Raw genomic sequence first — 21,858 nt, forward strand, 5'->3', positions numbered from 1 at the left:
TTGTGGAGAAAAAGGAACCCTCATACACTGTTGGTGGGAATGCAAACTGGTGCAGCCACTATGGAAAACAGTATGGAGATTTCTCAAAAAATTAAAAACAGAAATACCATATGACCTAGCCATCCCACTACTGGGTATCTATCCAAAGAACTTGAAATCAGCAATTCCAAAAGTCCCATGCACCCTTATGTTCATCACAGCATTATTCACAATAGCCAAGATGTGGAAGCAACCTAAGTGCCCATCAACTGATGACTGGATAAAGAAGATATGGCTTATATACAATGGAATACTACTCAGCCATAAAAAAGGATAAAATCATCCCATTCACAACAACATGGATGGACCTTGAGGGTATTATGTTAAGTGAGATAAGCCAGACAGAGAAAGAGCAACTCTGTATGACTCCACTCATAGGTGGAAGTTAAACATATAGACAAAGAGAACTGATTGGTGGTTACCAGGGGGAAGGGGGGGTGGGGGGAGGGCACTAAAGGTGAAGTGGTGTACCTACAACATGACTGACAATAATGGCAACTGAAATTTCACAAGGTGGTAAACTATCATAATCTTGATAAAAAGTTAAAAAAAAAAGTCCTTCCTTCTCATCCTGAGAACAGATGTCTTAACAGCAGTAATAAAAATAATAGTTAACATTAATATAGAGATCACTACATGCCAGGCACTATTCTAAGTGCTTTATATATATCAACCCATTTGATATCAGAAATCCTATCTTCATCATTATAATCTACTATGATAAATAAGGGACCCAGAGAAAAGTATCAGTGAATTATCGCTTTATTTTTTTTACATTAAATTTTTTTAATGCATTTTTGACTCCTCAAATAAGAAACGTTAAGAGGTTCTGAAAAATCCATCCAGTTCTTGGAAGATTTGAACATGATTAATTTAATGGAAAAATGCTTTGCCCCTTTAAGAAAACTCTGTTGGAAATAGACTGAAAGAGGGGAGAACGAATGAATCTGTAGTCATATTACTTGGGAGCAAATGGATTAAAATACCACTGGAGCCCTCCACTCCAAAAAAATTTGTAACTAGAAAAGGTGAAGAAACAAGCAAGTTTTTTTAAACCTCTTACAATGGTAGTTTCTGTTCAGAAAACATTTCCCCTTTGAGAGAATGTTACATTGCTAGCCCATCTAATACAAAGACAAACAGAAGTATAAAGATGAAGATCAGATCAATGGTTGCCAGGAGCTAGGGACAGTGGTGGGGGTGGGGGGGAGGCAGGAGCAGGATGGCTGTGACTACGAAGGGGAAACACAAGGGAGACATCTTTATGGAGATGGAGTAGTTCTGTATCCTGAGTGAGGTGGTGGTTAGACAAATCTACACATATGATAAACTGTCATGAAATGATACAGACACAGTGTACAAATGTCCATTTCCTGGTTTTGATCTTGTACTATACTTATATAAGACGTAACTTCTGGGGAAAACGGGGTGAAGGGTAAATGGGACCTGTCTGCACTATTTTTGCAACTTCCTATGAATCTACAATTATTCCTGTTTTACTTTTTTCCTAATTTCCTGTGAATCTGGAATTACCCCAAAATAAAAAGTTAAAAAACAGTAACAACAAAACCCTTTTAGCAGATTATGAAGCTGAAATTGCACAAGGACTCCAGGAACTCACCCACTACTTTCCTCCTAAACTCTGACATGCACTCATGGTTACCTTAAAGGAATCTTGTCCTGCCCTATCTCTACCTCTCAACAGCCACTAAATTTCTCTGTGAGAACAAAATTGCTTTTCCCTTTGTCTCTATCTCTTTTTGTCTCAGACTCTAGGATCTTCCTCCAAGTGACACCAGAATACAATCTAAGAAATAAATTCTCTTACTAACGTCATCTTGTATTTGACAGCTTATCAGCCCGGTCGAGAGTTATTCTATAATAAAACATCTCCCACAAATACCAAAAAGTTGCAGTAAACTTTAGCGATTCAAAGAATGTATTTTTTTAGGGTCTGACTTAAGAATAGGACTGACTTAAGTCGAGTATACTATGTAAAAAAGCCTCCATTTTAGCAAAGGCTAAATGAAATATAGCAGTCTCAATACCTCTTAATATTTGTTCAAATGGATTTAACTTGCAATATTTTATTTTTTGCTGAGCAAGATAGGCCCTGAGCTAACATTCATGCCAAACCTCCTCCATTTTTTAGTATGTGGGCCACCAGCACAACATTGCTGCTAACAGAGTGGTTGTAGGTCGGTACCCGGGAATCGAATCCAGGCTGCTGAAGCAGACCATGTCGAACTCAACCACAGGGCCACCAAGCCTGGCCCAACTTGCAATTTTTAAATCAGGCAGTGAAGAGAAACCTTCTAGTAGCAACTCACATATATAAAGGCAATTTCTTAATTGTCATTAAAAGTATATTTGAAAGAATATTCAGAGACTCATTTTGAGCCATGAAACTGTCAAGCCCAATTTTCAACTGAGTTAATTTTGGAAGCACGTGTGAAGGCAAACACCACAACTGATGACCACCTACCCTATGAAAGAATTACTGAATTTCACGGGAGCCACAGCTTCTCTTATGTCTTGTAGGTTTGTTCTGTAAAGTCAAACTCTTGATCTAAATTTCATCTTGTAGGTTCCAACTCTCTTAAAAGGACTGTTCTAAGGGTGATGTTGTAGGGAGACCTATAGATAGAAGAAGAGAAAAGGCCAATATAGACCAGCATGTAGACAGAGATTGAGGGAAGAAAGAAAAAGCGATGGGATTGTAAAAGACTGTGTGTGAGGGAGCCTCCCAAGGAGAAGACAATTACCGCTGAGGTATTCCGATGCTCGAAATGGGACACTTTATGGGAATATACTAGCTCCATTAGCATTCAGCCTATATGGCCATTTAGAAAAAAGTCTCAGCTGCAAACGACGTGCTCCCTACAATTCCCATATTTTTAATTGACAGACTAAGCTTTGAAACTACATACCTCCAACATAGTATGTTGTCAAAAATCTAACACCTTTTCTAATGTACTCACATTCTCTCCCCCACCTCCTCCCGCCTCCTAATACATAAGCGCGCCCCTATAACAAGGTCAGAGATAAAGGCAGGAGCTCTCTTCTTCCACCACCGATGCCGTGACACACCTACTCTCCTAACCAACAATCTTCTCCTCCACCTTCTCCAGTTCTAATCTTAGCCTGACCTGACTATATATTAAGGAAGCTCATGCTGATGAACAGCAATAACATGAACTCATAAAACAGCTGCACCCTGCTTCCAACAGAACAGTTAGTCTTATTCCAGCCTTGAAGAAAAATTTCAAGTCTACACGTCTTCTTTGCTTTCTTCAAACCTTTCACTGTATTCATGGATTGTTTACATTTTAAATCTAACATAAATGATAATTTTCATTAAAACAAGGATAGAACTATGATATTCCCGATGTTCGACCTTTGGATGTTGCCGAGATTATAGTCTCTTTGCATACACAAGAAAGCTTGCATAGAGAAAGCTCTTTTTACATATTGTCCGAAACATCTCAATTGTTAAGTTCTTCAGAAACATTTTAATAAGATTCAGAATTACCTATTATGTCCTTTCCTTCCTTTAACCAGCATTCTTCCTCCATCTCTAGTGTATCCTAGTTATACAGGAACGCCTTTCCTATCCTTTGTATTTAATGTCTGTTTATGAATATAATCTAAATGACATTGTATGGACCTACTAAGACAAATAATAAAGGCAGAACTTTCCTCTTGCATGTCACGTGTCAGAGGACTTTCAGTCAGAGCCTGTCACTTTATGAACACTTGAGAACCTCACAAGAGGCAAACATCATCCAATGTAATGACTATAGTATGGATTTCACCCACAATTCACCCTTTAAAAAATTAAGACTTACTGAAAGAACCAGAGAATTGCTACTGGGGAGAAACCTGACTGGAAGCAAGCTTTCTGCCATAACTCATCTTGTGTTGAATAACATAATACTTATCCTGAAGAGAAATCTCATTGGGGTAATGAATGTGGTAAAGCTTTCAGAAGAAACAGAAGCTTTATAGAGCATCAGAGAATTCGTAATAGACAAAAATAACAACAAAAAACCTATGAATGTAATAAACCTGGAAAAACCTTTAGAATAGTCACTGCTTCCTCAACATGAAAGAACTTACAATGGAGGGAAGCCACATAAACATGGAAGAGCTTTCTAAAGGAAAACAACTCTTCCTGATTAAAAGAGAAACCATACTGGGGAAATCTATCTGTATAAGAAATGTGAGAAAACTTTAACAAGAGCTGAGCCTGACTAAACACCAGAAAATTCATACTAGAAATTAATGAATGTAAAGAACCGTTAACCTAAACGTGTGCGCTTACTAAAAGCATTAAAGAATTCATACGACGGAAGAAATCTGAAAATGTTCTGAATTGTGGGTGGCGGAAAAGAAGTCATTCCTGTTTCCACAGAAAGAACATTATTTTATAAAAGCCACATTCCTGGACTGAGTAGCGGATTTTACAGAAATGTCTCCAAACACGATAAACAGTGGGGGATGATGATATGCTTGTAGGCTCTAAAGTATAAAGCTAGGCAATGGTCACTTATCAAACTTAAATATCCAACAGGTATTATTCTAGGCACTACAGATACAACGGTGAAAAGAGAAGACAAAAGTTTCTGCCGCTGTGGAATTTACGTTCTAGTGAGAAGACAAAAGACCTCCAATCTTTAAGAGCCTGACTCATGACTGCTCCCCCACCTTATTACCTCCTTAAGACTTCTGCAGTTTCGATCAAAATCATATTTATCACTGACTGAGAACTACACTTAACTGCAGCTCTGACTCTGAAGTCGCCACTAAAAATTATCCTACTTTCAGGAATTTCTCAAAGACCTACAAGGTATTTTAAAGATCAAGTAGTCCAAAATCCCTTATTATATGGGTTTAATAATTTAAAACGGCCAAAGACATGAAACAGATTGTACTAGTAGCAGAATCCATAAACGACAAAGTTGAAAGAAAAATGTAAGGCTTCTTGTTCTTTGCTTTTATGTTTTGCCACTGAAAAACATCTTCTAGACTTCTAAGCGCTTTAAAATAAGTTTTTAAATAAGCTAAGTAATTAAGAATTTTTTGAGCACCTACCAGAGAGCTGTGAATGTTGGACACTGATTACAAAGGAAAAAATTAAGAGGCAGCAAAATACATGGCAATTTGCCCCCAAAAAACTAAAGAAAAAAGAGAGCGAGTGAGCACTCCGTGGAAGTAAGAGTTGCAAGGCCATCTTATCAGTGGTTGAGTGTAGATGACGGATGTACTGGCCTTTTTCCTTCTTTGTCATCACTATCATTACAGTTTCAGCAACCATACTCTTGTGTTTCTCCTCATCGCTAAGAGATGGCTATTTAATGCGAGCGGGGGAGAACAGTGAAAAGCCTGGTTTCATGTCCGAGGGATCAGCATCCACAGAAGCTTCCAAATTCGGCCCTGCTGCCTGGGCCAGTGGGCAAGTGAGGCTTCTCAGGACTTCTATAGCGCCAGCTGGGGAGCATCAGGGCAAAGTGTTCAGATGGAGAGAGTCGGTGTATAGATGGACAAATGAGCTGAGACCCGTTCTCAGGCCCCACAACGACAGACACTCTGGAATGCTCCTGTTTCCAGAGTCAGTGAGCTGCAGCCTTGTACAAATACTGGAGTCTTTGAATAAATGTCCTTCAGAGTTGACAGGGAAGAGGGAGGGGAGAAAAGTTATTTGGGAGGTAAGATCTATTGGAGATACTGGAGAACAGGGGAAAGAGAATAGAGGGAAGGGAAAAGAACGACTCCTCGGTTTCTGACTAGTATTAAAATGGATAATGGTATAAATCACTCAGACAGGAAACCTTAAAAAATGCAACTGGAGCAAACAATTTTTCTATGTAATTATACTCCTACTAAGTACTTTTCTTAATTACTGGTGAACTTCCCTTAACATTAAATTCTTTTCATTGGTAAATATGTTTTTACAATCTTCTCTACAATAAAATAAAAAACTAAGAAATGAAGTACCAAAATCTGTTCTTTTATTTTCTTTCAATCTGAGGTAATTTCAAGTGTGATACAGAGTTGGAGGAAAACCAGGCTTAGCACTATGTTTGACTCAGATCTGCTCTTAAAGGCATGATTTTATTTGGCCAGTAGTCTACTGATAACTAAGGACAGTGCCTATATAATAAAAAATAATTTTTGAAACCTCAAAGAAAAGGCAGATAGTTTCTACAGTGAAATAAAAGGCTTGGAATTTTCCTTTCTTTACCTGAGCAATTTTGAGGCATACTGTGTAACAGACAGTGTAGATAAGCAGTTTTATTCTGAGAAAACAATTGCACTTCTTACAACTGTCCCTTTCTTCCCACAAGTCAAGAACAAGTTTAGGCAGAACAAACTTAGCTAAATTCTGCTTGACACGACAGACTCGGAAATACAGAATTCCACAAACTGGTAGGAATTATAGGGTCCTACTTCGGGAACCGAATTCACGGGAGATACATATTTTACGCTCCAGGTAACTCAGAAATTGCCTCTGTTACAGAAAACTGAGTGGGACTCGTGTGAGTCAATCACCAGCCTGCAACTAAAACCACTACACCACGTAGCTGGATTCAGAGTCCAGACTCTTCCCAGTTCAAATTTAGTACACTTTTTATTTCAGAGAATGTGAATAAATTTTCAACTAAAGTAAAGTTACATATGGATATAGAAACATAATAGTGAGCTTTGATTTCAATGGTTTTGGCGTAACAACTAAAGATCTTTAACAGTTTCGCAAAGTATATATATAGCTTTTTGGAAGTTTTATATGAAGTTATATATAGAGATGAACACTGGTATAACGGAACAGAAAGAAACATGAAGATAAATTCACTAGATTCAGTGATAATCACTATCTTTTCATGATATCTGAAGTTAAATTTTGATTTAACAAAAAGAATTCCTTCATTCTTTAATGAAGTTAATACTCTGACTACATAATGAGGTAGACACCATTCTATGTTTATAAATAAGACTAATACATTAGATTGGCTGACATCATGGTTTAAACAATCTTTTGTTAAATTTATCAATAGCAAGGGTTTTGCTATAATAAGCAAACAATATCTGTACATTTTGGAAAACAATCTGGCAGTGTTTAACAGGTTTAAAGGTCTTCATGCTCCACAACTCAGTAAGTAACGCGCTAGATGCTAGCCAACCATGCTGAGCTTTTAAAAAGCAATCTAAAGACGACAAAAACAACAGGATTCCATTTACAGAAAGAATTAAAAACCTGAAATGGCATATACTGCTACCGGATACTTATAGAAAAAATATAACGAAGCGCACAGGAATGACCTAGATCAACACTAGACAGCGGCTACTGTGGCGAGTGGAGAGAAGAGAGGTGAACATGGGAGAACGCAGAGCAGCCTCGACAGTCTGGGGAGGCAGGAACGTGGGGCTCACCGTATTCTTTATGGCTTGTTGTATGTCTTAGACATTTCATAATAAATTAAGAAACATTTTTCTGTCCGATGACACAGTCCTGTTTACGCTGCCAGATTTAACGTAATCTTGATAACTATATGAGACTGATATTTTGGGGCTACATCGTTTCTTCCAATAGAGCTACTGCTTCCATTTTTGAGAACAGTCTCTCATTGAACAAATATTTACTAAACACTATGTTCCTTTTATCATTCTAAATATTGAGCTCCCACTACATGCCAGACAGATAGAAAAGTAAGGCAAAATTGTCAGTTTCTGCCCTCTCATAGCTTAAAATCCAGTGGAAGCAGCAAGCAAAAATCAGATAAGCACAAGACTGACAAGTCTTGATCACTCCTTCCTTCTTAAGAACACCTTCTTCACTTAGCTCATCAAATTCCAGACTAATCACCTCATTTTCCTCCTAAATCACTGGCCGCTGCTTATTAGCACCTTTTGCTAGTACCCCCTAAACACTAAATAGGACCCTTCTTCTCTCTATTTTCACTTTCTTGGTGATCTCACCCACACTTTTAATATCTCTACACTGACATCTCCTAAACTTTTATTTCCAACCTGGACTGAAAATATATGCTAGTATATATTACCTAACTCAATCTTCTCCTTGGCTGTCTGACAGGAATGTAAAACTAAACATGTCCAAAGTCAAACTCTCCCTCTTTCCTCAAAATCTGCTCCTCTGGCCTTTTTCCACAAGGCTACATTGCACACAATATTCTATACAAAGGCAGCCCCAGGAATGGTGAAAACAATATAATAATAATTTTCCATCTAGACTACCAACCACGCACTTTTGGTGTCAGGCCAACCTTGGCAGCGTCTTTGACTCCTCTTGCACATAATGTTTGACACCTTCTCACCACCTCTCTTCCACTCCCACTCTGATCTAAGCCACCTTGTCTCTCACTTGGTCTCCCTGATTCAGTCCTTGGTACCACTCCACCCTTGCCCCCACACTCATTTCCCCCCTTACCCTAGTCAGTAGTCAGAAAAGCTACTTAAAACCTAAGTCAGAAACTGTCGGTCCTCTGCTCAAAACCCTCCAAGAGCTTCCTATCTTATCCAGAGTAATGGTCTACAAGGCCCTGTGCCACCCAGACCTCACTCTACACTCTTACCTTCTACCATACTTCCTTGCTCACTCATTGTAGCTCACTGGCCTTTGCCCTGGTGGTTCTCTGCCTGGAACACTCTTTCTCCAAATACCCATATGGCTACCTCTCTCACCTCCATCAGTCTTTGCTGGGATGTTACCTTCTCAGGGAAGCCCTTCTAACCATCCTATCTAAACTCAGAACTCCCACTGCCCTCACTCTGTATCCTCTTCTAGCTGCTTTATGTTTTTCATGACACGTTTGTCTAGCTCACCTCACTCAAATGTAAGATCCACAAGGGCAGGAACTTAGTCTGTTGGTTTACTGCTGTATCTCCAGCAAAAAAACAGTGCCTGGCACATAACAGACACCAGTTAAATACTTGTTGAATCACAACACATAAACGTAAAACTGCAACTGACAAGTCCAGTGAAGAAGCAGACAGTGCTAGAAGAGCTGCAGGAAGACAAGAAAAGTTTACCTGAGAAAGTCAAACTTGATCTAAGAACTGAAAGATGAGGAGGAGTTAACTAGTTACACAAGCTCAGTGAGAGAGATTACAAGGCCAGGATAGCTGGCTCAGAAAGAGGCGGGAAGAACGTAAGATGCGGTTAGAGTAGGTAGGAAGAGGCAAAACTATGAAGAGATCTGTAGACCACTTAGGATAGTCTGTCTCTATCTTCAGAGCAACAGGAAGCCACTCAAGTGTTTTAAGCAGAGGGATCATGTGAGCAGATTTACATGTTGAACAGATTGCCTGGGCTATTAGGTAGAGAAGAGTTTAGAAGGGTCAGGGAAGGCAGGTAGATCAGGTAAGGGGGACTGTAGTAATTCAGCTCAGATAAGATGGTATCCTGGATTGGGGTGTTGGGAATAGAGGGAGAATAGACAGACACAATACTTAGGAGGTTAAAAAAAAAGAAAAATCAATGAGGGGCTGGCCTGGTGGTGTAATGGTTAAGTTCACATGATCCACTTTGGCGGCCCAGGTTTTGTGGGTTCAGATCCCGGGCACAGAGCTACACTGCTCTTCAAGTCATGCTGTGGCAGCCTCCTACACATAAAATAGAGGAAGACTGGCATAGACGTTAGCTCAGGGCCAATCTTCCTCAAACAAAAAGAGGAAGAGTGGTAATAGATGTTAGCTCAGAGCCAATTTTCCTCACCAAAAAAAAAAAAACAAGATTTGGTGTTAAATTAGATCAGGGAGTGGGGTCAAGAGAATTTTAAGATTTACTTCTAAATTTCACAAAGTAGTATTAGATGTCCCAGGGAAATAAAAAAATTCCCATCAACTTGATGTCTACGTCTTCAAGCAGTCATTATCTACATCTTCAACATCCAAGCCCCTCACCACAAATGGCTATTGAGTGCTTGAAACGTGGCTACTCTAAATAAAGATGTGCTGTAATTGTATGACATAAAATGAATTTCAAAGTCTTAGCACGTAAATAATAACGTAAAATACCTGAATAATTTTTATACTGATTACAACTTAAAGTGATAATATTTTGGATGAAGTAGGTTAAATAAAATTATTAAAAGTAATTTCACCTGTTTCTTTTTACTTTGTAATGTGCCTACTAGAAAATGTAAAGCTGTATAAGCTGCTCACATTACATTTCTATAAGACAGCACTAATCTCACATGAAACAGCAAGACAGTCATTGCAGTTTATTCAAAAGGAAAAATTATGTCTAAGGAGATTTCAGGGCAAAAATTGTAATTTCTGTAAAGAATTTAGTTTGTTTTGTTCAGGGATATAAGGAACTGAATATTTCAGTTTTTGTTATTTAAATACAAAAGCCATTTTCTATTTGTGCCTTATTAAACAGATTGTTCCTCTTCCTCTATTGCTAATCTAATGGTTCTATTGAGAGAATCCTTGGCAGTATGGGGGAAAAGTCAGGAAAACACAGAATTGTGGAAATTACAGAGATTCGGAGATCATTTAGGCTCACCACTTCATTCTGTAAGTGACAAACTTGAGACACTAAGATGTTAAGTAACTTACTTGAAAATCACAGGACTAACGCAGTGAATACCATGGAAGACACAGATGTTTTCCCTGACTCATAGCTATCAGTGTTCAGGGTCACCACAGACTTGTATATACTATAAAACACACTATATTTTGTTCCCAAAAGAAGTAAAAAATTACCTATCTTATGGTACCAAATGTCACTATTATCAATGGCTTAGTTTTGGGGTACAAAATCATATTATATTCTTACTTGATAAGAGTGGAAGACGCATCTGCTTTTAGAATCTGAAACCCCATTCCAACACTTAGTTGTGTATCAAAGACAACTGTGATTCCGTTTTCTCATCAGTAAAATAGATTTACCACACTTAGGTTGACACATACACACACACAGCATAACAAATGGCATACAGTTGGTAGATGCATAACAATTGTTAGTCTCCTTCTTTTTAATAAAAACAAAAAATGCCTTTCTTGATCCTCCCTCTTCTCTCCAAAATGTCAACACACAGTCATCTTACAAAGTCATAAAATAAAGGTGCAAGGGAAGAGATTACTGGAGTGAGCTATGAAACCCAATTTCTTATTCCTGTCCTCCCAGTAAAAAGCTTCAAAGGCCTTGGGTAATCACTCCATCTCTCTTAAGTCTATTCCTTCCTTCAGTCAAGTGGTGAGGCCTAACCAACCAAAATGATTCAGAGTCCTACTGACAACTCAGTGATGTCTTGCTATGATTGCCACATATGTTTCTGAGGGCTGAATAACAGAAAAGTTACATCAAAAGCTTTAAATATTTAAAAATTAATATGAAGTATAGTTTGACATTTCTAAAACTTAATTTGGGATACTATACTCGATCATTTTGTATACTTAAAAGGAAAGTTTTTAAAACTACTCACATCCGGTTGAATGGCTTTAAATACTGGAACATCCATTAGCGTTATCTGACCCTGAAACAAAAAGTAAAAAGTGACAATTTCTTCTTTGGAATTTACAATATGACATATATGCTAAATTAAAATTTTAAATTAAAATTCTGTACTAAAATATATTGAATACTCAAATCTTTACTAGAAAAAAGTATCAATTTTATGTGCTTAGAGAAAATGAAAATTTAGCCCTTGTACCATTAAATATAATTATTTCCAATTATCTCATGCCTATTCGTATTTTCTTACGAGATAAATGAGGTAAAGTTAGAAAGTAAAAACATAATTTAAAAAATTTAGACACATCATATACACATTAAATCAAAATAAAAAAAAATCAGGGGCCGGCCCGGTGGCACAGCAGTTAAGGTTGCATGTTCCACTTTGGCAGTCTGGGGTTTGCCAGTTCGGATCCCAGGTATAGACATGGCACCGCTTGGCAAGCCATGCTGTGGTAGGTATCCCACATATAAAGTAGAGGAAGATGTGCACGGATGTTAGCTCAGGGCCAGTCTTCCTCAGCAAAAAGAGGAGGATTGGCAGCAGATGTTAGCTCAGGGTTAACCTTCCTCAAAAACAAAAACAAAAACCAGATCTACTGGTTCATGGAGAAGTGCTGTTGTGACTATTAAATGGTAATATAAAATCTGATATTAACAGAAAGGTTTTCTTCCCAATCTATAAAAAGTAATGAGACTATAATAGTGACAACTCACATCTAAGGACTTCACATGGCTGTGGACCTATCTCACTTATGGCCACAGATGTAAAACAAATCCAACAATATATCAAAGAATAACATGCTATGACCAAACACAGTTTATTCCTGGAATGCAAGAGTGGTTCAATATCAGGAAATCTATATGCCCTGTTAATAAGTTAAAGGAGAGAGAGAACATAAATAAATGAACATTTATGTCAGTTAAGAAAAGTTTTTCTAGATATCTTTTATGATATTGCAATAATGCCTTCAAATTTCACTTTTCAATTTTTTAATTTACAAAAAAGTAAAAATACTTCTTATATATGTCAAAAAGTACAGTTGGCTCAGGGAGGCGGTATAGGTTGGGATGAAAGCAATTACCATAAAGGTAAACACCGACTTACTACTTACCCAGCTAAAAGTGCCGCTTAAGAAGCTGCTCTAAAACTACCCACCACTCTTCTGACCTTCCCAGTTTCACCCTCTGATTCCTCATTGTCGTGTGACTTTCTCCATCAATTCCCACAACCAGCTTCTTCCTTTTTTTTTTTTTTTTTTTTTTTGCCATCCCTCTGCTGTGGCTACAAATTCTAACTCAACACAGCACCAATACATAAATTTTGTGCAAAAACTGGAGAAAGGAGAGGTGGGAAGCTTACCGCATATTCTTCCGGTGTAACCTTAAGAACATCAAATACCACAGCATCAAAGCTTTTCTTCAATTCAGAACCTCTGTCACTTAATGATTCAGAACTGCTACTTTTCTGTTAAATGGAAAGAAAATGCAGTCATTTTAATACTGTCTCACAGCCAATGTCATAGAAACTAGATTGGCATTAAAAACTGAGTAAATTAAGAACAGTGGGGTAACAAATGCTGTACAAAAGCTGGGCACAACATGCTGCTTAGTTGGAAAGAGTATGACATAAAGAGTCAGGCAACTTGAAATCTAACGTTAACTTTAGACTTTTAGGCTCTTGAGTAAGTCATTTTCTTGTCTGTCAGTTTCCTCATCCTGAATCCTATCGATTTCCTACATAAATAAAAGACTTTGGGGCCGGCCCAGTGGTCCAGTGGTTAAGTTTTGCAAGTTCCACTTCGGCAGCCCAGGGTTCACCAGTTTGGATCCCAGGTGCAGACATGGCACCACTTGGCACGCCATGCTGTGGCAGGTGTCCCACATATAAAGTAGAGGAAGACGGGCATGGATGTTAGCTCAGGGCCAGTCTTCCTCAGCAAAAAGAGAAGGATTGGCAGCAGTTAGCTCAGGGCTAACCTTTTTCAAAATAAATAAATTAAAAAAAAAGATTTTAATAAGTTCAATGATTCCCAAATGAGGTAAAGGGAAGTTCAAGGAGAAGAATACATCTGTTTATAATTTTTTAAACTAATTTTTATTAAGAAAAAGGCAAATTACTTTCATAACATAAACCATAAGAAAACATTCAGAATTCCATTAATTAAATAATCCAGCCTTCTTTATTAAGTGATGTCTGTCTGTGATTATAAAAATTAATATCATTCTTCCTATTATATTACAATTTAAGTGTTTTCTGCTTTACGGTTACTATTTTAACTTTGAATTTGCTGTTGCTGTATGTGCAACAAAAGGTGGCTTTTGGCTCTGAAAATAAAATCTTATGTCTGTTCAATTTCCAGTTCATCTATACCATGAGATAAAAATGTATTCTGCATCAGTTGGCTGACATCAGAGCATAATCACTGTAAGAACATTTGGATCATGCTCTATTAAATGGCAGCAGGATATGAGGCTACAGTTAATGGCACAAAAAATTAACCAAAGTTTCAGTTACCAAGGTATAACATATATGTCAACCTACCAGCTGTTATATATCAGTTTTGAGCACTTGTCATTATGCCTCATTTTAACCTTTTCCCTCCTTTTAGCTGCAGCTAAATAGCAAAATCATTACAAAGGAAGGGATTTATCATTAATTGTGGAACAATCTCAACCATTATGACTTCAAATATTTCTTCTACTCCCTTTTTCTTCTTCTGGTAGTTCCATTATGTGTGTGTTACACCTTCTGTCATTGTCCCACAATTCTTGGATATTTTGTCCCATTTTTCATTCTACTTTCTCTTTGCTTTTCAGTGGGGGAAGTTTCCACTGACATACCTTCAGGCTCACCGACTCTTCCTTCAGCTATCTACTGCTCACCAGTCTACTTGTAAGCCAACCAAAGTCATTCGTCATTTTTGTCACAAGGTTTTTGATTTCTAGCATTTCCCTTTGATTCTTAGAGCTTCAATATTCCTACTTACATTATCCATCTGTTCTTGCATGCTGTCCATTTTTTCTATTAGAGCCCTTAGCATTATTACTCATGGTTATTTTAATTTCAAGTCTGATAACTCCAAAATCTCTGCCATATCTGAGTCTGGTTCTGTTGCTTGTTTCGTCTCTTCAGACTATGTTTTTTCTTATTTTTTAGCATGGCTTACAATTTGCTGAAAGCCAGACATGACATACTGGTAATAGGAACTGTGGTAAATAGGCCTTTAATGTAATTTACATTTTTATACGTTAATAAATCTACATTTTAAGAGAAGGCGGAAAATACATATTTTTAACCTTATTTTCTTGCCACAGCAGTAGGACAATTTAAAAGGCAGATCTTCCCCCTTCCTTCTCACATACTAAGTTATTCTACTCTGAGGCCTGATGTAATTCATTCACTTTTAGGAAAGTCAACAGAATTTTTCACACAAGTGAAATGACATATTTTTAACAAATAATTGTGTACTGTTTCCTGTAATACCAGACTAAATGATTCAAGATATATAGTTATTAATATACTATACACATACACACACATATATTCAAGATATATGGTTATAAATATACCAAGTAAACATAAATATAATACAAACATATATAGAAACATCATATAATCCCTGCCTCAAGGAGGAAGAAAACCTATGTTTAAATAAATGGAAAAAATTATTAAAAAGTGTTTTTTTTAAAGTGATAATTTCAAAAACAAGAAAATTTCTATGTGTTTAGGGAATCAGGAAAAGACTTTATGATAAGTATAGCATTTGAAATAGGTTTTGAAAGATAAAGTGTCTTTTCTGTGCAGTGACAGGCAGGGGCATATGGAATGAGAGAAACTGCAGGTAGAAAAACTGACACGGGCAAAGGTCTAACAGAAGCAGGAAAAGCTCAGGGTTTATACAAACATCAGCAAGAAGGAGTATTCTTTCACTAGAATGTAAATTTCAAGTAGAGGATTAGTAGCAGTTAAATCGATTAGAAAGGAAAGTTAGGGACATTTTGAGAAAAGTCTTGAATGCAAGGCTGAGTGTCTCTTCTATTTAATTAGTAGGCAATGAGGAACCACGGACAGTTTGGGGATACTATAAAGTTTAACAGCTGTATTTTAAAAATACTAAAATTGAATCAGAGTCAAATGGACCAGAAATAGCAGAGAATAGAAGCACAAGATCAAACTAAAGGCCACTGCAATACTCTAGGCAAGAATAAATGACCAAATAAAGAGGGTACTAGTAGAAATAAGGAGGAAAAGGACTAGATCCTAGAGACAAGGTGTGGTGGACAGGCTCTAAGATGGCTGCCAAGCATCTCTCTCTCTCGGTAGTCACGCCTTTGTGTAATCCTCTTCAATTCAGCACGGGAAGGAACTGCAACCTGTTTCTAACCAACAGAATAGAGCAAAGATGATGGGACGTCACTTCCGTGATTACATTACAGAAGGCTGTAACTTCTGTTTTCCTAGTGGACTCTCCCTGTTGTGATGAGAAAATGGTTACATTGGGCAAAGGGGAAGCAAGTTAACGACAAATCTAAAGATTTAAACTTAGATAGCTAGGGAAATGGTGATGCTATTAAGAGAAGTCAGAGAAAAAGGTGGGGCTATTTTCTTCTTTTTTTTTTTTGAGGAAGACTAGCCCTGAGCTAATATCTGCCAATCCTCCTCTTTTTGCTGAGGAAGATTGGCTCTGAGCTCACATCTGTGCCCATCTTCCTCTATTTTATATGAGGGATGCCTACCACAGCATGGCTTGCCAAGCGGTGCCATGTGTGCAACCGGGATCCAAATCGGTGAACCCTGGGCCATCAAAGCAGAACGTGCGAACTTAACTGCTGTGCCACTGGGCCGGCCCCTAGGCTATCTTCTTTACAGGTTGTGAAGTAGAATAGTAATAAGTAACTTGACTTGTTCATATTCTAAGTAAAATGCCTGGTCCATCAGAAATGCTTAATAAAATTTATGAAGGAAGCCAGAGCTGGAGATGAAAATACAGAAATCATCTGAATAACAAAAATAACCGACATCATAGACTTAGAATATTTTCAATGATAGCAAGGCCTAAGTAACTGGCTGGGGCAAAACGGAGTTGAGGTTTGAGGCCAAGGAACTTTGGGGCCAAGATGTTAAAGAGTCATAAACATTATTCTCATCCTATACAGTAAGAAAAAAATAACAGAGAAATATATAGGAGCTAGACGCTAAAGTTATAAGGAAAGCAGGCAAGTACCCTAGATTTACAGACAAATAAAAAAAGAAAAAGAAGTGAGGCAAAAATAAAATCACAATTCATTAACTAGAGAGATGAGCTTCTAGTTCAGTCTTTGTCTCCATTTTAACACTCTAACCTACATCACTAGAGCAGTCCAGCCTAATGGTCCTTTGATCTCCTTCAACAAGCATGGAATCAAGGGATCTAGACAATGTCCAAAATTATGTGATTCCAAATAAAAGAATCTTTCTTCGCCTCACTTGCACCATTGCCCTCAAGGTTCATCTAATGTAAAAATACCCTAAAAAGAAATTCTGTATAAGACTAAACCCAAGAAAGGGTTTTAAGTAATCATTATTTGTCAAGTATCTTAAGTGGATAGGGATTAACTCTTTCCATGAGTGACATCAGCATCATGGTGGAGTGAGCTCTTCCCTTAGACTCTCCCCCCTAAGATACAATGAAAAGGTCATTCATAAACTGACAGACGACATCCATACAACAGACATGTGGGAGACCCATGCAGCCATATGTCTGAAGGTGGGGGTGCTGGACACCCTGGGACACAGTGGACAGAGGGAAGTGACTCCCTCTCCCTCCACAACGGCAGTGATCTATGCCATGGGACCTCATGCAGCGACCGCTGTGCGACTCTAGAGGAGAAGGGGGAAAAGGCAACCTTTCATAGGAATGCTTTCACTCTCAGAGTTGCCTCCTAGCCTGCAGGAACACTCCACACCAAGGCAGCTAAGCCACTGTAGGGGTGCACCCACCAAGCTGAGCAGCCCAGGCAGGTAACCAGAGAGTGCAGAGCAGGGGCAGGAAAGAAGGTCACCCCACCCAACCCCACCAGGCACAGCAGCTCGGCCAGACAGCCAGGTCAGGGGGTAGCTGCCAGAGCATCTGCACCTATATGTGTAAAGTAGCAGTGGCAAGATGCAGAGAGCCCTATTGGCCCTACTGGCACAGCAGTGGATGGGCAGAACTGCCAGGGGTCATGGTGGGCTCAGAAAACAAAGCTCCTGTCCCCCCTAGTGGTGGGAGGTGAAATGTGCAATACTACCACTACGTGACAGCAAAAGTCCACCCCATCAAATAGCATGAAGAAATACACTAATACTCCAGACCAGAAGGAAAGTGACCAGTACCCAGAAACAAATCCTGAAGGCACAGAAATTTACAATCTAAATGACAGAGAATTCAAAATAGTCATCATAAAGAAATTCAAGGACTTACAAGAAAACTAAGAAAGACAGTTCAATGAACATAGGAATAAAATTAATGACCAGAGGGAATTCCTCAAAAAAGAGATTGAAACTATAAAAAAAAAAGCCAATCAGAAATGTTGGAGATGAAGAACACAATGAATGAAATAAAATGAAATCTGGTACCCTTAAAAAACAGAGCTGATACTATGGAGGACAGAATTAGTAACTAAGAGCACAGAAATACACAAATGCTTCAGATGGAAGAGGAGAGCAAACTAAGACTAAAAAGAAACAAATAAATTCTCCGAGAAATATCTGACTTAGTTAGGAAATGTAACATAAGGATTTATAGGAATTCCAATGGGAGAAGTGAGGGAGAAAGGAGCAGAGAGCTTGTTCAAAGAAATAATAGCTGAGAACTTCCCAAACTTCAGGAAGGAGCTAGAATTACATGTAAGTGAAGCTAACAGAACTCCCAATTACATCAATGTAAAAAGACCTTCTCCAAGGCATATATTAGTAAAACTGGCAAAAGTGAATGACAAAGAAAAAATATTAAGGGCAGCAAGGCAGAAGAATATAACCTACAAAGGAACCCCTATCAGGCTGTTAGTGGATTTCTCAGCAAAAACCTTACAGGCTGGGAGAGAGTGGAAGGATATATTAAAAATACTAAGACAAAAACTTTCAGCCAAGAATACTCTATCCAGTGAAATTATCCTTCAGATATGATGTAGAAATAAAAACTTTCCCAGATAAATAAAAGCTGAGAGAGCTCATTGTCACAAGACCCCCTCTGCAAGAAATGATCAAGGCCCTCACACCTGAACAAACAAAAAAAAAAGTTTACAAATCCTTGAGCAAGGAGATAAATAGGCAGACAAAATCAGAAAATTATAGTTCTCTATCAGAACAGATTAGCAAAAAATTATAAGAAAAAATTATAAGAAAAATTCTAAGATAAAGATAAAGGAAAGGAAAGCATCAAAAGTAACTATAATCACTTCACTTTAATCACAAACTCACAACACAAAACAACAAGTTGTCACAACAATAACTTGGAAGGGGAAGAGGAAAGGGATGGAACCTGCTTAGACTATGGAAATAAGAGGCTATCAGAAAATGGACAATCTCATCCACAAGATCTTTTATACAAACCTCATGGTAACCACTAAACAAAAAATCAGAACAGAGATACAAATGATAAATAAAGAGAAAACTGAGAAAACCACCATAGAGAATCACCAAACTGAAGTGGCAGGCGGAAATACACAGGACGAGAAACAAGGGAAATACAGAACAATTGAAAAACAAGTGATAAAATGGCAGTACTAAGCCTTCATATATCAATAACCACTCTAAATGTAAATGGATTGAATACTCCAATCAAAAGACACAGAGTGGCTGGATGAATTAAAAGACAAGTCCCAGGCTTAAACAAGACCTAAGACAAGTCCTAGGCTCAGAGTGAAGGGATGGAAGATGATACTTCAAGCAAATGACAAACAAAACAAAGCAGGTGTTTCCATACTTAGACAAAGTAGACGTCAAGATAAAAAAGGCAATGAGAGACAAAGAGGGGCAGTATATAATGATAAAAGGGACATTCCATCAAGAGGACACAACACTTATAAATATCTATGCACCCAACACAGGAGCACCAAAGTGCATAAAGCAACTACTAACAGACCTAAAGGGAGAAATTAACAGCAACACAATAATAGTAGGGGACCTCAACATCTCAGTTACATCAATGGACAGATCACCCAGACAGAAGGTCAACAAGGAAATAGTGAAATTAAATGAAAAACTAGATGAAATGGACTTAATAGATATATACAGAATACTCCATCCATCCAAAAACAGCAGAATACACATTCTTCTCAAGTGCACATGGAACATTCTCAAAGACAGATCATATGTTGGGAAGCAAGGCAAGCGTCAATAAATTTAAGAAGATTGAAATCATATCAAGCATCTTTTCTGAGCACAATGCTATGAAACTAGAAATCAACTACAAGAAAAAAGCAGGCAAAGTCACAATTATGTGGAGACTAAACAACATGCTACTGAACAACTAATGGATCAATGAAGAAATTAAAGGAGAAATCAAAAATATCTGGAGACAAGTGAAAATGAAAATACATCATACCAACTCATACAGGTTGCAGCAAAAGCAATACTAAGAGGGACATTCAAAGCAATACAGGCCCACCTTAACAAACAAGAAAAAACTCAAGTAAGTAATCTTAAACTATACCTAACAGAACTAGAAAAAGAAGAACAAAGCCCAAAGTCAACAGAAGGAGGGAAATAATAAAAATTAGAGCAGAAATAAATGAAATAGAAACCAAAAAAAAAAAGTAGGAAGGATCAATGAAACTAAGAGCTGTTCTTTAAGAAGATAGATAAAACTGACAAACCTTATTGGCCAGACTCACTAAGAAAAAAAGAAGGTTCAAATAAAATCATAAATGAAAGGGGAGAAACTACAACAGATACCATAGAAATACAAAGGATTATAAGAGAATACTATGAAAAACTATATGCCAACAAATTGGGCAACCTAGAAGAAACAGATAAATTCTTAGACTCATACAACCTCCCAAAACTGAAGCAAGAAGAAAGAGAGAATCTGAATAGACTGATGAAAAGTAAAGGGATTGAAACAATAATCAAAATCTCCCCAAAAATGAAACTCCAGGACCAAATGGCTTCTCTGGAGAATCTACCAAACATTTGAAGATTTAATACTTATCCTTCTCAAATTATTCCCTAAAACTGAAGAAGACAGAATACTTCCTAACGCATTCTACAAGGTCAACATCACCTCGATCCAAAGCCAAAGACAACACAAAGGAGGAAAATTTACAGGCCAATATTGCTGATGAACATAAATGTAAAAATCCTCAACAAAACATTGGCAAGCCGAATACACCAATACATTAAAAGGATCATACACCATGATGAAGTCGGATTTATACCCCACTTGATGGTTCAACATCCGCAGAGATGGTTCGACATCCGCAAATCAATCAGTATGATACATCTCATTAACAAAATGAGGAATAAAAACCACATGATCATCTTGATAGATGCAGAGAAAGCATCTGACAAGATCCAACATCCATTTATGATAAAAACTCTCAATAAAATGGGTATAGAAAGAAAGGACCTCAACATAATAAAGGCCATATATGGCAAACCCACAGCCAACATCATACTCAACAGTGAAAAACTGAAAGCCATCCCTCTGAGAATAGAATTAACTTTCTAGGATGTACAGTGAACATGCGAATGGCACAATTAAAACAGTCTTTAAAAAACTAAGAAATTTGTAGTCCTTTTTCTCAAGTTCTGATTTAAATCTGTGACCAACCATAATGCTTGAAAAATCAGAATGCCAGGTAAGAAACCTCACAACTAAACTTGTTAAATGCCTTACCTCAGATGCAGTAGCAGCAATATTAACATTGCTTGCCTGCCCGTTCATTAGGTCCATGCTTCCCACATCAGTCTCTGACGCTAGGTTATCAGCAACAGAAGACTGATTGGTTCACGTCCAAGGCCGCAAATACATTATTATTCCTGAAAAAAACAGGCAGAATATTTTAAATGTGTGTCATATTGTAAGTTTAAGAAAATGAATCCATGCCTATCACCATGCCAAGGAATACAATACCTCAACTTTACTGAACTCTATTTTATTTCAGTTAAGTCACTAAATCCAGTTTGAGGACAATCCTGTATGCTATTTTCAAATGATCAGAAACACCATGGACAGTGTTCAATACATGTTGCTGTTATGTTCTTCATCAGCAAAGCAAAAGCATAATTTATCACATTGTGAGAAAAATTCAAAAACGTGGCAGAGTAACACGGCATAACACAATACATTTTTTGAGATCTAAATGACATCCCT

General features: G+C 37.7%; 1 protein-coding gene across 5 annotated transcripts in view; it reads right to left on the minus strand.

Annotated features, from left to right (window-relative positions):
* Positions 1–21,858, minus strand: part of RALGPS2 (Ral GEF with PH domain and SH3 binding motif 2) — a 154,500-nt gene that overhangs the window by 97,719 nt on the left and 34,923 nt on the right. For all 5 annotated transcript variants that reach the window (XM_070497972.1, XM_070497970.1, XM_070497971.1 and 2 more), the window contains exons 2-4: positions 21,382–21,524; positions 12,882–12,986; positions 11,490–11,540 (exon numbers count right to left, since the gene is read on the minus strand). In XM_070497972.1, the coding sequence (XP_070354073.1) occupies positions 11,490–11,540; positions 12,882–12,986; positions 21,382–21,438 (213 nt within the window). In that variant the 5' untranslated portion in view covers positions 21,439–21,524. The remainder of the gene's footprint in view (positions 1–11,489; positions 11,541–12,881; positions 12,987–21,381; positions 21,525–21,858) is intronic.

This window comes from Equus asinus, chromosome 25 (assembly GCF_041296235.1).
Source record: "Equus asinus isolate D_3611 breed Donkey chromosome 25, EquAss-T2T_v2, whole genome shotgun sequence".
In the NCBI taxonomy this organism is placed as follows: Eukaryota; Metazoa; Chordata; class Mammalia; order Perissodactyla; family Equidae; genus Equus; species Equus asinus.